At 45.0% G+C, this 16,797-nt stretch overlaps 1 protein-coding gene across 4 annotated transcripts in view; it reads right to left on the bottom strand.

Moving 5' to 3' along the window:
- The window catches only part of cxxc4 (CXXC finger 4), a 33,335-nt gene extending 17,295 nt beyond the window's left edge, over positions 1 to 16,040 (bottom strand). The window contains exons 1-3 of one of the 4 annotated variants that reach the window (XM_042318672.1): positions 14,670 to 16,040; positions 11,695 to 12,690; positions 9,083 to 9,160 (exon numbers count right to left, since the gene is read on the bottom strand). In XM_042318672.1, coding sequence (XP_042174606.1) covers positions 9,083 to 9,160; positions 11,695 to 12,558 — 942 coding nt within the window. In that variant the 5' untranslated portion in view covers positions 12,559 to 12,690; positions 14,670 to 16,040. Of the gene's footprint in view, positions 1 to 9,082; positions 9,161 to 11,694; positions 12,691 to 14,036; positions 14,546 to 14,665 lie in introns of those variants that run through there. The other 3 variants (XM_042318671.1, XM_042318673.1, XM_042318674.1) reach the window with 3 other exon arrangements.
- Positions 16,041 to 16,797: the final 757 nt, after the last annotated feature.

Below are 16,797 nucleotides of genomic sequence, written 5' to 3'. Positions count from 1 at the left end.
TGTGTGTTATTACATAATAATTAAGTCTATGATTTGATATTTGATAGAGCAGTCTGACTGAGCGATGGTAGGCAGCAGCAGGCTCGTAACCATTCATTCAAACAGCACTTTAGTGCGTTTGACAGCAGCTCTTCGCTGTGCTTCAAGCATTGAGCTGTTTATGACTTCAAGCCTATCAACTCCCGAGATTAGGCTGGTGTAACCGATATGAAATGGCTAGCTAGTTAGCGGAGTGCACGCTAATAGCATTTCAATCAGTGACGTCACTTGCTCTGAGACTTGGAGTAGTTGTTCCCCTTGCTCTGCAAGGGCCGCGGCTTTTGTGGAGCGATGGGTAACGATGCTTCGAGGGTGGCTGTTGTCGATGTGTTCCTGGTTCGAGCCCAGGGGCGAGGAGAGGGACGGAAGCTATACTGTTACACTGGCAATACTAAAGTGCCTATAAGAACATCCAACAGTCAAAGGTATATGAAATACAAATGGTATAATAGAGAAATAGCCCTATAATTCCTATAATAACTACAACCTAAAACTTCTTACCTGGGAATATTGAAGACTCATGTTAAAAGGAACCACCATCTTTCATATGTTCTCATGTTCTGAGCAAGGAACTTAAACGTTAGCTTTTTTACATGGCACATATTGCACTTTTACTTTCTTCTCCAACACTTTGTTTTTGCATTATTTAAACCAAATTGAACATGTTTCATTATTTATTTGAGGCTAAATTGATTTTATTTAGGTATTATATTAAGGTAAAAATAAGTGTTCATTCAGTATTGTTGTAATTGTCATTATTACAAATAAAATTAAAATTAAAATAAATGTTTTTTAAAAATCGGCATCGTCTTTGGTCCTCCAATAATCGGTATCGGTGTTGAAAAATCATAATCGGTCGACCTCTAATATAGATACACATTCACAGTGTAACCAGCCAACACATTCACAGTGTAACCAGCCAACACATTCACAGTGTAACCAGCCAACACATTCACAGTGTAACCAGCCAACACATTCACAGTGTAACCAGCCAACACATTCACAGTGTAACCAGCCAACACATTCACAGTGTAACCAGCCAACACATTCACAGTGTAACCAGCCAACACATTCACAGTGTAACCAGCCAACACATTCACAGTGTAACCAACCAACACATTCACAGTGTAACCAGCCAACACATTCACAGTGTAACCAACCAACACATTCACAGTGTAACCAACCAACACATTCACAGTGTAACCAACCAACACATTCACAGTGTAACCAGCCAACACATTCACAGTGTAACCAGCCAACACATTCACAGTGTAACCAGCCAACACATTCAGTGTAACCAACCAACACATTCACAGTGTAACCAACCAACACATTCACAGTGTAACCAACCAACACATTCACAGTGTAACCAACCAACACATTCACAGTGTAACCAGCCAACACATTCACAGTGTAACCAGCCAACACATTCACAGTGTAACCAGCCAACACATTCAGTGTAACCAGTTCACAGTGTAACCAACCAACACATTCAGTGTAACCAGCCAACACATTCACAGTGTAACCAGCCAACACATTCACAGTGTAACCAGCCAACACATTCACAGTGTAACCAACCAACACATTCACAGTGTAACCAGCCAACACATTCACAGTGTAACCAGCCAACACATTCACAGTGTAACCAGCCAACACATTCACAGTGTAACCAGCCAACACATTCACAGTGTAACCAGCCAACAAAACAAGGTGACACACTAACGTCATGCCATAGGGAGAAGAGGTTCAAACGGACACAGATTTGATTGACACTAAGATAAACTACTAAAACAGAAAACCGACACCCAGTCACAGCGTAGCCAGAAAACAGCCAGCCAACGGTGCAACATGATACGCTGAAGGCAAAGCGTTTAAAACTGAACTAATCTAAGCAGACGACCCCCTGCTCGGTCATCCAGCTCCACACTGATCAGACACAGAAAGTGGTCACACCGCGTCAAAATAAACCAGCTCCTTTCCAGATCCTCCCACTGCTCTTCACAGTGGAACTACTCCAACCATCTCTCTCAAAGCTTTCCAGATCCTCCCACTGCTCTTCACAGTGGAACTACTCCAACCATCTCTCTCAAAGCTTTCCAGATCCTCCCACTGCTCTTCACAGTGGAACTACTCCAACCATCTCTCTCAAAGCTTTCCAGATCCTCCCACTGCTCTTCACAGTGGAACTACTCCAACCATCTCTCTCAAAGCTTTCCAGATCCTCCCACTGCTCTTCACAGTGGAACTACTCCAACCATCTCTCTCAAAGCTTTCCAGATCCTCCCACTGCTCTTCACAGTGGAACTACTCCAACCATCTCTCTCAAAGCTTTCCAGATCCTCCCACTGCTCTTCACAGTGGAACTACTCCAACCATCTCTCTCAAAGCTTTCCAGATCCTCCCACTGCTCTTCACAGTGGAACTACTCCAACCATCTCTCTCAAAGCTTTCCAGATCCTCCCACTGCTTTTCACAGTGGAACTACTCCAACCATCTCTCTCAAAGCTTTCCAGATCCTCCCACTGCTCTTCACAGTGGAACTACTCCAACCATTTCTCTCAAAGCTTTCCAGATCCTCCCACTGCTTTTCACAGTGGAACTACTCCAACCATCTCTCTCAAAGCTTTCCAGATCCTCCCACTGCTCTTCACAGTGGAACTACTCCAACCATCTCTCTCAAAGCTTTCCAGATCCTCCCACTGCTTTTCACAGTGGAACTACTCCAACCATCTCTCTCAAAGCTTTCCAGATCCTCCCACTGCTTTTCACAGTGGAACTACTCCAACCATCTCTCTCAGTGTGACAACCATAGAATAATTAATGATATAGTTCTATGGTGACAAAAACTACTTCCTTTTAGAATATGAACAACATTCTATAGTGGATTCTAGTTCTACAACCACAGCTATATAATACATTTTTCATTGAACGTAAAACAGCAAAAGTGACAAAGGCTCTATATTTCAATGGACAACGTCCTTCCTGGTTTGTGAATGGAAAATACGCCTCCTGATGTCATCAACAGAGGCACCATCCATTCTATCCTCTTTGCTCGGGGGGGCAGCGATTGACTTCACTCCTCTAGTGACATTCTCTAACCCCGAGGGGTTCAATCACAACAACAACAACAAAAAAAAGCCTTAAAATGTCTCGCTGCACACGGTATCAGATGCTTGGCATGAAATATTCATATCTGAAAGCAGACCCGGAGTAAAGGGAGGTGGTGGTGATAGGCGTGGATCTGACTTGCAGAAATTGAGACGCTTTAACTGCACTGACCGATCTCTATATCCACCACAAATAGATGTCAGAAACTCACTTCCTTGGATGAGAGAAAGAGAGAAAGAGGGATATTGGAAAGGGTTTTGTCAATGGCTGTGTTTGAAATGGCCCCCTATCCTCTACAGTATATAGTGCCCTACTGGTAAATAAGGAATAGGGGTCAATTATAGTGCACTACATAGAGAATAGGAAGCCATTTCAGACCCAGACAAACAGGCTGTTTTCTCCTGATTCTTCCTGAAAACAATAGACACCTCATCATTGCACCTACCATATTCTAAATGATTAGCTATCTGCAATGATAGCTGAGAAACACTATATTACAATTAGATGAATATCCTTCTGTAAATGTGCTAAGACCTAAACTGCCATGGTTGACGCAGTGGCCTCGTTGCACTTACTAACATCCGCTCTTCTCCCTTCACACGGGTTCCCAGTAATGACGAGATACCTTTAAGTTCTCTGCCAGAGCCGACCATCCATAATTTACCATCTGTTTAAAATTTAAAGGTGCCACACATTAACGTCCTCAGCACCTGCACTTTCACGCTGTCCACCCGCCACGCTCCGTTGCGCTCCCTCATCCCACCTCTCCTATTATTCAGGCCAATGACAACGAGTTCCCTCTCTCCACCGAGCCGTGGGATGTTAAATCAAAACGGGGGCAGAGGGAGGAGACGGGCCGCGGGGCTGTAAGGGCACCTCCGATTACACCCCAGACTTAATTGGTGGCAGTGGCAAAACTATCAATTCCTTAAGAGCTTTTGTGCTAGCTGCTGGCGGGACTGGGAGTATAGCCTAGTGGTGTCGCAAATGAAAGCTGACAGAGCCACCGCTGCTGCAAGACAAATCTTAATCAAATAAATAAATGTTAAAAAGACAAGAAGGGAACAAAGACCGAGAGGCTTCTCATGAGGAGCCCCGGGTAGAGGGTAGCATGCAGGAAGGCAGCAGGGAGGAGAAGAGAGGCTAGGTATGTATAATTAAGCGGTCTGCGTGACAGCTCGGTTGGCAAAATCCTATTGTCTTGACAGAAGCTTAAGGTTGCCCTTCAGGTTGAGACCACGCGCGTGTGAGGAGGCGTGAGGGGCCTCATTTCCCCCCCGTCTTTTATTCCCTCACTCAGACCTCCGTCAAATTAAATCGGTGGTTTTAAAACTCAAATAAATCCAACAAGATAGAAGATCCGCCGATCTAAAAGGCCGTCCGTCCCTCAGGGTTATTTTATTTTATTCTCGCCACCCTCCACTCTACCTCGCTACTCTCTGCCTGAAGAGATTGGCTGGGAGGGGGGCGACTCTGCGTTATCTCCAGGGAGGCAAAGGTTGGGGGAGAGGGAGAGGGAAGAAAAGGCCACAGATTGGTCCTTATCTATTCTGAGCACACCTAAAACAAATTAGACTCGGGGCGCAGTCCCGCCGACGCGTCCGCCGATTATTTGGCGCGGCCTCTCTCTCATTAAGAGGCTTGAGATGGATCCCTGGCTCTATTTTCTTCAAGGTCCTGCCTCCCACCATTTTAGGGTGCCTTATCACAATAAGAAAATGTTGTTTTTTTTATGCCAGAGGATGTTGTGCCGCTGCTAACCGCCACCATTTCATCTCGCCATTTCATGTATTTCACAACACGCCACAAAGAGAGAGGAGGACGAGAGAGAGCGCTGCATGCACGCCATTTTCCGTGGCACTCTGTTTTTCCTGGGGCCGATGCCATGGCGGTGGCCTTTCAGATTCGCTAATTGAGAAGCGGTTTTCTGTTCAATGGGATTGTGCTCTATTTCTCTCTCTCTCCTGCATGTTAAGACAACCCATGGTATCAGAGATAGCCTGTAAACACCTTTCCAAGGCTAGCTAATCATCTCTTTTTAGTATATAGTGTCGCGGTGAACAGTGGCTCTGTTTACAAGATACAAGGATACATTGGAAGTCTCAGAAACTCAATCAACAAAATATTACTTGAAATGTCTGAGGAATTGTCCCCTTGTCTCTCAAGCAGGCTAGGAAGACATACTCTTGCTGTTGACATCTTGCAGTAAACGTGAGCCTTATAACATCTTGTGTACAAATCTCAGATGTATTGAATCATTCTAAATGGGATAATATTTATTTATTGGAAAGATGAGCCCTGTCTCAGCCTCTAGTATTTATGCTGCAGTAGTTTGTGTCGGGGGCTGGGGTCAGTTTGTTATATCTGGAGTACTTCTCCTGTCCTATTCGGTGTCCTGTGTGAATCTAAGTGTGCGTTCTCTAATTCTCTCCTTCTCTCTTTCTTTCTCTCTCTCGGAGGACCTGAGCCCTAGGACCATGCCTCAGGACTACCTGACATGATGACTCCTTGCTGTCCCCAGTCCACGCTGCTGTTCCAGTTTCAACTGACCTGAGCCCAAGGACCATTCCCCAGGACTACCTGACATGACTCCTTGCTGTCCCCAGTCCACCTGGCCATGCTGCTGCTCCAGTTTCAACTTCCACCTGACTGTGCTGCTGCTCCAGTTTCAACTGTTCTGCCTTATTATTATTCAACCATGCTGGTCATTTATGAACATTTGAACATCTTGGCCATGTTCTGTTATAATCTCCACCCGGCACAGCCAGAAGAGGACTGGCCACCCCACATAGCCTGGTTCCTCTCTAGGTTTCTTCCTAGGTTTTGGCCTTTCTAGGGAGTTTTTCCTAGCCACCGTGCTTCTACACCTGCATTGCTTGCTGTTTGGGGTTTTAGGCTGGGTTTCTGTACAGCACTTTGAGATATCAGCTGATGTACGAAGGGCTATATAAATAAATTTGATTTGATTTGGTAAGGAGGTTAGATTGTACAATAGAGCACCCATTTGTCAAGTAAAGTGAAGAACTAGCAGAGAGACTGGGAATAAAGGAAAATGTAGCAGACCGTCGGCCTCCGAATTTGTTTGACTGAAAAGGATACGCTGTAGATCTGTACCAAGTACTACAATCTGAATGGGGAGTCTTAGGGCCTCACCCTGTAGTGAATAGAAAAAGATGCTGTTGAACATTTCTCTGGTCTGTGACATCACAAAGCACTATGATACACCAACACACTCAGGGGGGGAAAGAGTCCTGCACAATGCCTTACTCTCAGCGCACAACACAGCAGCCATCTTTAAAAACGAACAAGCCAACCGTCCACAAACACAGTTTGTCGTTGTCTTAACTCGCGCATCGTTATTCGTATGAATTTGTGAAGATCGCTCAATGAGCAATAGTAGCTTTAGCACGTGGGGGAAACGGAGTATCTCATTCCCTCTGACAGCCCCTAGCGATCTTTCAATAATTCATGGTGCATTTAAGCTGCATCTCTCTCACACTTTTAAACTGTTTATGAACACAACCTCAGAATGGGGCTGGTAGAGAAATGGATACACATTAGTCCTGGAACATGAGTCCATCCCTAAAATCAACTACAGTGTAACAGTGTGATAGCGCTCCACACACTAAGTGGTAAGACTGAAGTAAAAGAAGAGTAGAGATGAGAAATAACACGTGGGTTCAGTAAAACACTTCAGTTGGAAGGTGCCTTCGGAAGCAGGACATGAGCATTTGGGATATACTCAGAAACTGTCTGAGTCACAGCCCTGGTGAGACCTGGCCTACAGTACCAGGGCTACAATGACATTGTGTTTAACTGCAGGACGCAGGGCTTCCTTGCAGAGGAGACTTTGGTCTCAATGGGACTCCCTGTTGAAATAAAGAGTGAGTATAGGTTCTCTCAGACACACGAACACCGACTGCACCTAGAACCCTGGAGCCACACCAGGCAGAGTTAGCTGCTGGGGAAATGTTAGGTTGGGTGAGATGCCTCCTCTATGCCACACTAATCTATTATGGGGTCAGACAGAGAGAGAGACACAGAGAGAGAGAGATGGAAAGGATGGAGAGTGAGACAGAGAGAGACACAGAGAGAGAGAAAGAGAGAGAGAGAGACACAGAGAAGAGACACAGAGAGACACAGAGAGAGACACAGAGAGAGAGAGATGGAAAGGATGGAGGAGAGAGAGAGACAGAGAGAGACAAATGGAAGGGGTGAGAGAGAATGAGAGATTGCATTGCTTGCTGGGTGTCTGTATAGCACTTTGACATCGGCTGATGTAAAAAGGGCTTCATAGATACATTTGATTGATTGATTGATTGAGAGAGGGAGGGAGTAAGAGAGAGGGAAGGAGATATGGAGACACAAAGAGAGAATGAGGGAATGACAGATTGAGAGAGGGAGAGAAGCAGACAGACTGCTGCAGAACAGAACAGCACAGCGGTGACACAGGGCAATCCTCCAGGGTCCTGCATTAGTGCGCTAAATTAAAGGGGGTATTAGATTAAATTGGCTCTCCGATTTCAGGGGTGTGAGTAAAATTCTGATTTGCATTTATCCAGCGCTACTTAAGATATAATTAGTTCAGGGTGATTCCCATGTGGAAAACACTGACAACCAAATCTAACTGGCTTCTGCCGCTAGCTTATAGTCTCTTCCTCCCTTCCTAGGTGAGAGGTACAAGCTGCTAATGTTTACGCGTGTGTGTGGAGTGGGGGACTGTGAGTGTGACTGTGTGAGTGTGACTGTGAGTGAGACTGTGTGCGTGCGACTGCATGCGGGCGTGCAACCCCGTGACCATGTGCGTGCGACTGTGTGTGCGTGCGACAGCATGACTGTGTGTGACTGCGTGCGTGCGACAGCAAGACTGTGTGTGACTGCGTGCGTGTGACAGCATGACTGTGTGTGACTGCGTGCGACTGTGGGCAACCCCGTGCACCTGTCCTGAGGTCTATACAAACTCGTTCGAGTGCTTATTTTCACCACGTTTGAGTCTCAACATGGAACCATGCAGGATTGTTTACAGCACTGAGATGTGGTGAAAAAGGACTGATTCTGAACATATCAAAAATACATCCAACCCAAGTGGGTAACTAACTTCACACCTTCTACAATGCCTTTGAACCCCAACACACACACACAGCCTCCTCGGCACAACCTGATTCTATAATTACAGGTACCGAGACAAAAATAATAATTACCGTTACCGGTAGAAGAGGAACCCCATAATCTGAATGACAGAACTCACAATTCAAGTACCTATCTCCCTTTTAAAAGCAAGTTTGGATTTGTTTTTGTTTTTCACACCCTCCCTTCCTTCCATGGTAATTCCAACGGTCTTAGTTGGCAAATGGATGTTTTTCCCGAACCCAGCCAAACCATCCATCAGGCATGAAAGGGCGTCTTCCTGAACACCTCGTTTGAGAACACCTGTTAGGACCTGGGATGTGGAGTCAACATCAAATGAGCCTCTATTGGACACCTGCAACCGCCAGCATTTAACGACATCCTGTAGTCATTTTTTTTCACTTTTCCTGTTGAAAAACTAAGTAAACACACATGCTAAAGGATACCAAAAAAAATTGCTGCGCAAAACAGTGTATTTTAGACAACTTCAAACTTCCAAGGAGTAAGGCATTCAAAGAGTTGGTCTGATAGTGACTGTGATGTCATCAGACCCCCCTTGCTTGAGGAACAATAGAGAACAAAAAAGGAAAGCCCCCCCCCAGGACCACCTACTGAGAGCTGCCTTTTGTTAAGTGAACTGGGTGTTAAATGAGGTGAAAAGGAGACTGGAGTAGGACTTTAAAACCCACAACAAGCAGGTTTCAGAGGGAGGTGCAGAGGGAATATGTCTCTTGTGGTTAAAGGAGTTATATGGCGTAAAGCTGATGTTGATGTACTGGTAATCAAGCCAAGTATCAATAACACTAACCTGGTCCCAGGCTGTATAGCCAACGCCTAAGGTCTTTGTCAACAGATCAGGGACCAGTCTAGGAAAACACGGACCTACCTGTAACACGGGTAACAAGGATTGTGTGGTTTAATGGAGGCAGCAAAGTGATCAATATTTTACCACATGCACCATACAGTCAACACTGAATGCAAGCCTGATGTAGTCATCGCACGCTAGAAATATGGGACCAAATCATTAACTTGACTGAAGTGAATGCACTATAAATCCATTCAAACGTGACACCTTCAAATGGGGGACGAGATACATAAAGTGCTTTCATTTCTAAATGGTTAAACAGACGAGCATGAAAATACTCTCAAATAAAAGGTGACATTTTGTACTATCCCCTCATAAAATATTTGATCTCAAATCCAAAATACTGGAGTGTAGAGCCAAATGTTTAGCTTCTCCGTCCAAATAAATACACAGGGTAGTATATGCGTGTACCATACAGTCTAAACTGAATCCAAAATTTGAGGTAAACAAACTAAACCTCCATAGTGTACCGTTAACACAGAAACCATTAACTCACAATCCTTCAGACGGACCTAGAAGACAGTTCAGGACAGTATCATTACTAATTCCATCATAACATTCAGTCTAAAGATGGAACCAGCCAACAATCTCACTTTCTTATACACAGTCTGTTGGAACCAAACAAAATCCTGAACAAATTGGCGGTATGATGAGTAAATAATAAAAAGATGTCCTGGGTCATTACTTCACTAGATCCACAACATGGGGCGGCAGGGTAGCCTAGTGGTTAGAGTGTTGGACTAGTAACCGAAAGGTTGCAAATCACGAGCTGACAAGGTACAAAATGTCATTCTGCCCCTGAACAGGCAGTTAACCCACTGTTCCTAGGCCGTCAGTGAAAATAAGAATTTGTTCTTAACTGACTTGCCTGGTTAAATAAAGGTAAACAACATGCATCCATCTGCATATTCACTCAGATCCTGTGCATTATTTAGGAGTTATGAATCAATGTTTCCATTGTTTCTATAAGGTAGGCAAGAAACATCAAGGGAAGCAATAAGAAAACCGCCTAACAAGGAACAACATGCTTTCTTTAAGCCGTCTCCTCCCTTTCATCTACACGGATTGAAGTGGATTTAACAAGTGACATCAATAAGGGATCCTAGCTTGTCACCTGGACTCACCAGGTCAGCCTACGTCATGGAAAGAGCAGGTGTTCCTAATGTTTCGTACACTCAGTGTATGTCTGTATCTCCAAAGGAACAATGAGCTTTCAACACATTCATAAACCACGACCAAGTTCTGAAAAATGTACGGGGGGAAAAGTAGACGAGGACTATTAAACGCTGAAGAGAGACGTACTGTACAGTAAGTTATTCAACTTTAGAACAAGTGATATTATATTAGGACCCCTTTTTAAAAACTCGGCTCTACCTGCCACTTAACTATTGAACCAATCGCTGGCCCGTGCTGGCCTACCGCGCCATGGTGTGTTGTGGTGGTGTACCACAATAGAAACCTGTGTTGTGTCAGAGGAAGTCATTACCATGAACACAATCTTACAACTATCTGTATTCCACCACAGTCCTTTGTAAACAAAATGTCAGGCGCCAAATAAATCAATTAAAATCAGCAATTAAAAAAATCAGCCCTGCCCTCTAAATGTAGAGGGCACTGAAACTAAATGCTCTCGCTAGCTGTCAATTCTGTTTGTCCATTTTCTCTCTTTCCTTCCTTGGTCTAAAAACCAAAAACACACCCATACTAGTTTTTCCAGCACTATCCCATTACTGTAAGTGCATCACCCAAAAAACTTCCAGACGTCTTTGCATCACAATTGTTTTCTAGGGCCAATCATTACTGTATTCAAGTATGTGAAAAGTATCACCCCTAAAATATTGATCCACATTCGGTCATAATGGCCTCAAATACAATAGAAAATGATTTCACCTCAAAAACCCGCTATCCTCAATCAATTCCTATAGGATCAGGCGAACAGAATGTGTCTGGGGGGGATTTTATTTCATTACACCCCTCCCTCCGTATTAAACTAGGGGAGTGTTATGAGACGGACGCCATCAGCGGGCCCTGCCATCACTCTCACGGTGGTCGGCCCTGGTGCTTTGTGGGTAATCGATCTTCACCGTCCAGAGACGGTCTCCATAATTGGTTGAAATGACCGGGGTGCAGAGAGGGATGACTCTCTCACCCCCTCTCTCACTCTCTCTGCTGAAAACCATTTCCCAGCTCTGGCTTGGAGCCGAGCCAAGCCCGGGGTTGTTCGGATGCGTTCCAGCCCCAGCCTGACTGGCAGCAATTACGGGGTGTCTGAGCCAAGCTCAGCTTGCGCTCCGCACAAACACCCCTAATTACTGCCAATTAGGCTAGGCGGGTAGGCAGATTGGAGAAGCCGGGGGGATGTTCAGGCATGGGTGGGCATGGAAACTATTTTCAAGGGCTTAGAAAACGTGACTGGATGAAAAGGTTAATACTTTGGAGTGTGGGGAGGGAGGGAGGACGGTGAAGGAGGGGAGAGAAGGATAATAACAAAAGAAAGGAAAAGGGGGAGGGAGTGAATGCCCCCCCCCCCTGGTTTCCTGGTTCTATTTTCTCACCTCCAGCGACGAGCCGGGTTTCTTTTTCAGCTCCTCACATTTCCTGAACTTGCAGATCTGGTGGCCCGTCTTACGGTTCCGACAACTGCTGCACACGCCGCAGTTGATTAGCCGCCGGCAGGGCGCGCACACCCCGCACCGCTTCCTTTTCTTCTTCGCCGGGTTCCCGCCGGACGCAGAGGAATTATTCTGTGGGCAGTCTGCCAGATTGGCAATTTGAAACGCACTGTCTGTAACGGCTGCCGAGGCTGCGGGGGAGTGAAGGGCTGTCATGACGATGACCCCGGGAGGTAATGAGATGCCCCCTAAAGCCGGAATGGCGGAAAAAGTTCCGACACGTTCCTGGAGATTCATTATCTCTGCTTCGCCGGCGCCGCATTTCAGCTTGTTCATGCATTCTCCCGCTAAAGGTCTGCAGTGTTCGGGGGATAAGGTAGAGAGGAAATTATTATTTGCCATTTGCTGTAGCGTTTCTGGCGGCACGCCATGCTTCCCCGGCCTCTGGGAGTCATTCCTGTGCATGCTGGTCCTATTAGGGTTTATTGTGGCCGATTTCCTCCCCCAGAGCATGGCGTTATCGCAGTTCCACGGGGACATGCCTATCCGGGCACTGGGGAAAATGGGGGTCGTGATGCGGGCGATCTTGGCCGTCTGGCCGAACGCGCCGTTGGTTTTGTAAAAGTTTGCGAAAGAGCGGTACCGTTCCATCTCGGCGTTATAATCCAAAAGTTGGCTTAATCCACCATCCTGGAGGTTCTGCAAGTTCTGCAGGTTCTGCAGGTTCTGAAGGTTATCCTTTTGTAAGAGAGACACGTCTGTGTTCTGTCCGTTCTCAATGCAGAGAGCATTGTTTATATTAGACATGGCTGGGGGACAGTTGAGCAGGGTTCACTGGGGAAGAGTCCGGGGTCGCCGTCAACGGTGGCCTTCGTCAAACTAGAAGCTGCTGGTTACCACCAACAATATGTTACCATCCTGCTTCTGTCTCCTCCAGCACTAGAACACAAAGAACAAACAATTACAGACACAACAGGAAAACAACATCCTCAGCCTAATCAATTTCCATTTTCTCTCCAAGTTTTTCCATGAGATAAAAAACTGATAAAAGACGTTTGACGAATCAGCTGGCATGTCATTCATTTTCTTCTTTCGGACTATTTTATAATGAAACGCATCTCAAACTATTGCGAGCAGATCCTTATCTGGTGACAATAATATAATAGCTGTGACACACCAACATGTCATAACGGGATACAGGAATTAGCATGCTCGAGAAGACAGCACTAGCTTCGTGTCAGAGAGAATATCAAGAGATTTTTTTTATATGGTTGTCAAAGGATTCCTGGATATATTGAAATAAGTCTTATCAATTATGTATTTGATGGTATATTCTGGCAGAGGATAAACAAATACATATGGATGGGATATAAACGACACCAGTCACTTTAACAATATAAGCACAATATCCAACCAAAAAGCATCATCCATGCTCACTGAAACTAACTACTCTGGAACGTCAACACAAAATCCCTGACATTATCCTGATGCTCTACAGTCTCCAAAACAATGTGCACATTGAACACCTCACGAGGGACAACATTTTACATTATCTTCACCACCACTGATGCTCTTCTAAAGCCATAAGGTCTCTCCCATGTAAACCCACTCCCGTTCGGCCTCTTAATAGCACCTGCTATTCATTCATGGATCCCGGGTTCTATTACACTGACAGCGGAGAGAGACCACCACTGGTGCATTTCAATCCAACCCGTGAAGCCACAGACAGACCTCCACAGACAACCGTAGTGTCAAGTGCCTTAGGGGGGGAGAGTCCATTTCCTCTCTTCCCTCCCTCTCTCTCTCTCTCTCTCCCTCTCTCTCTCTCTCTCTCTCCCCCCCAGTCTGTCTGGAATTGGTTTCCACTGATAAAAGCCCCATTAGACACTTCTCCCCCCTCCCTCCATTAACTTTTGCAGGCTCTTTCATTCTTTGTTTAATTGCCAAAGCCAATCCATTGCGGGTAAACACTGAAGCATTTTGAGTCTCTTCCATGGTACAACCCAACAGCTAGCTCCCAAAATGAATGATAAATATCCACACAGGAACAGTGGAACCACTGAGAGAGAACATATATACAACTGCCCAGCAAGCAGTAATTGTGCTTACATCTCCTCTACCACAAAATGAAATTCCTGAATTATGAAATCCATGCCAAATAATGGATTAGCCGTTTTTGTTTTATTAATATTCAACTTGAGGACAAAGCTAAAATAGATCATTTTTCTAAAATCACAATATTAAACAAATGTAATAGTAACGGTTTGAACACAATGACAGCCTACCTGATAATATGAAGCAAATATCCATACAAATGCATAATATAGATAAGATAGATAGTAGGTGGAAACAAAAAACATGCCATGGTGTGCCATCCCAAAAGCACCCCACCGCCACCAGTAAACAAAACCGTCCATGCCTCAATGATCGGCCCTGCTCTCAGTCATTATTACTTAATCAATTCACCCCAGGAGCAAAATAGGCAGCCCAAAGGCAATCAAGTCACGACTATCGATTCTCAGCCTGTAAACAAACTTTGGAAAGACAGAAATGTTCGATACTTAGAGAAAGAGAGGGAGGGCGAGAGAGGGAGACAGAGAGAGGACCACAGTAGTGTACGTCCGATGACGACTGACGAGCCCTTGTGTGACTGCTGTGGCTTCCATTAATTATCGCTAGTCTGGTCTGTCGGAGACACTCGGAGACCAAAGGTCATGCAGAAACAATCCATAGAAGGCTCTGGACAGTACAAATAAACCGTTACAATCAAACCGACAGCGCCTGGATCACTTTACCGCCAGCTGTAGCCGACGTAAATCGGGGGTGGGGGGGGGGGGGGCAGCAGTCTCAGAAAAGCATGCAAAATATCATATGACGCTGCCTGTACTGGGTAAAATGGAAGAGCATCACCTACCTACCAGGTTCCTGGCGAGAAGAGATTCCAGACGCCTAGCAGTCTGCTGCCAACACAGAGCGGCACATTACCGCAAGGCGCGATGGAGATATAAAATAACGCGAGGATGTGGGAAGAGCACAGCCACACTGAAAAAGAGCGCTCAAAACAAAAGGAGCATGTTTACAGACTTATTTTCCTGGCTTGAGAAAAAAAGTACAAAAAAATAGCAAACTTAAAGCGATAGCTTATCGAGCTTTTTAGAAAAAAAAACCGGTTTATTATTATAAAACCACCGCGCTGTAGGGGGGAAATAACGGTGCGTTGTAGGTGTTTCCTCTGCTTGGTCCGAGGTGTATTGTGTGTGGCTGCCTAGTGTTAGCTCCGTGCTGTCTCCTGTCGCTGTGTGTGGCTGATTGGTGCTGAGGTGAGGAAGCTAGGATGTGGACACCTACTGATCATTGGTTAGAAATTACTATAGAAACACTAGGAGCACTCGGGAGGGGGCTGGCTTAGGGCCAATGACTGTGGCTTAGGGCGCTCTGCCGGGAAATAACTCCGGGAAGCTGCGTCTTAACCTTTTGTCGTTCCCTTTCTCTCCTCTTCCATTTCATTCGGACACGCGAAGCGTTTAGAGGGTTGTCATTTACAGTATGCGTCTTTTAATAGGGATTTGCGCTTCGCGTGAGGGAAATCTTGTCAAATTAATTGGAATTGAGCGGTCCAGTGATGAAGATAAAATGCCTCCTATCAGGGTGTTTTTTTTCTCTCTCCCCTCTCGGTTAGAACGACTGCCATAATTACGAAGACCTGCGCGTGCCACCACGGGGATTCATCACGATTAGGCTATAAATCCTCCCCGATAGCCACAAATGCATGGCTCCCGCGTAGAAACACATGGATGCACGGCACATTTATTCTATGTGACCATGTGAGATGCACTTCATTCACAATATTATGGAATATAATTTCTCGCTAATGCACGTGCAATATGGTAATGTAATGAATAATGAAATTATGGCGCCAATCAATTACCGAGCCAATCATTCAACCAACACAAATTAGGCCTATAGATGTGCAGTTGGTGGTGTAGGCTAGCCTGAAATTATTAAACATCCCTCAAATTCAAGATAATTAATTTCATGAATAGACTATGCATGAAAAGTGCCAACACAATGCGATTTCAATAGATCTGGGCTATTTGCCCAAATAGAAGTCGATCCCAATTTGACCGAAATCTACCTTTAGTTATAATTAGTTGTCAGATCACTTGTCAACTTTAAAATGTCTTGAAAATAAACTTAAATAAGTAGCCTATTTTAAAAAGGTAAACTTTAAAGTAAAAATTGCTTGCGGCTAAAACAATGGCTCTCCCAAACAGACAGCAACACACACCCCTGATTACAAATGACAGGCACCTGTGCGGCAATTAGCCACTCCCACAAATCAGCCAAGACAATGAGCGGAGCAATTAACAGAACGTCTGGAGCTATCTGCCACATTCACAACAACTGGGAACTCGAAAAATACGAGGTCAAATAATGACGTCAGTGATCTTCAGGTCGGAAAGTCGGAGCTCTAAAAAGAGGCTCGAGTTCCGGTGCTGGAATTCCGAGTTGGATGACCATTCAAATCGATTTTCCCCAGTCAGAGCAAATTTTTTTCCGGAGTTCCCAGAGATTGTGGCAATAGTAAGCTCTGATTATGGAGAATGATTGAATGGGTAAATTACATAATTGTATACACATATGCTTCATAAATCTATAGTTTAAAAAGTAAAACAAGTTTAAATACTCTAAAAATGTAAATTTATTCCATTGTGAAGGACTACCCTTCACAGTTATACACTATATATACAAACGTTTGTGGACACCCCTTCAAATTAGTGGATTCAGCTATTTCAGCCACACCAGTTCTTCACATTTCGGCCCTGCTAGAGCTGCCCGGTCAACTGTAAGTGCTATTATTGTGAAGTGGAAACATCTAAGCGTGTCAACTGCTTAGCCGCAAAGTGGTAGGCCACACAAGCTCAGAGAACGGGACCGCCAAGTGCTGAAGTGCATAGCTCATAAATATTGTCTGTCCTCGGTTGCAACAATCAACACCGAGTTACAAACCGCCTCTGGAAGCAACATCAGCACAATAACTGTTCA

Source organism: Oncorhynchus tshawytscha, unplaced genomic scaffold (assembly GCF_018296145.1).
Source record: "Oncorhynchus tshawytscha isolate Ot180627B unplaced genomic scaffold, Otsh_v2.0 Un_contig_4803_pilon_pilon, whole genome shotgun sequence".
NCBI classification, from domain to species: domain Eukaryota; kingdom Metazoa; phylum Chordata; class Actinopteri; order Salmoniformes; family Salmonidae; genus Oncorhynchus; species Oncorhynchus tshawytscha.
The sequence above is the reverse complement of the archived record's forward strand: the minus strand, read 5'-3'. Positions and strand labels throughout refer to the sequence as shown.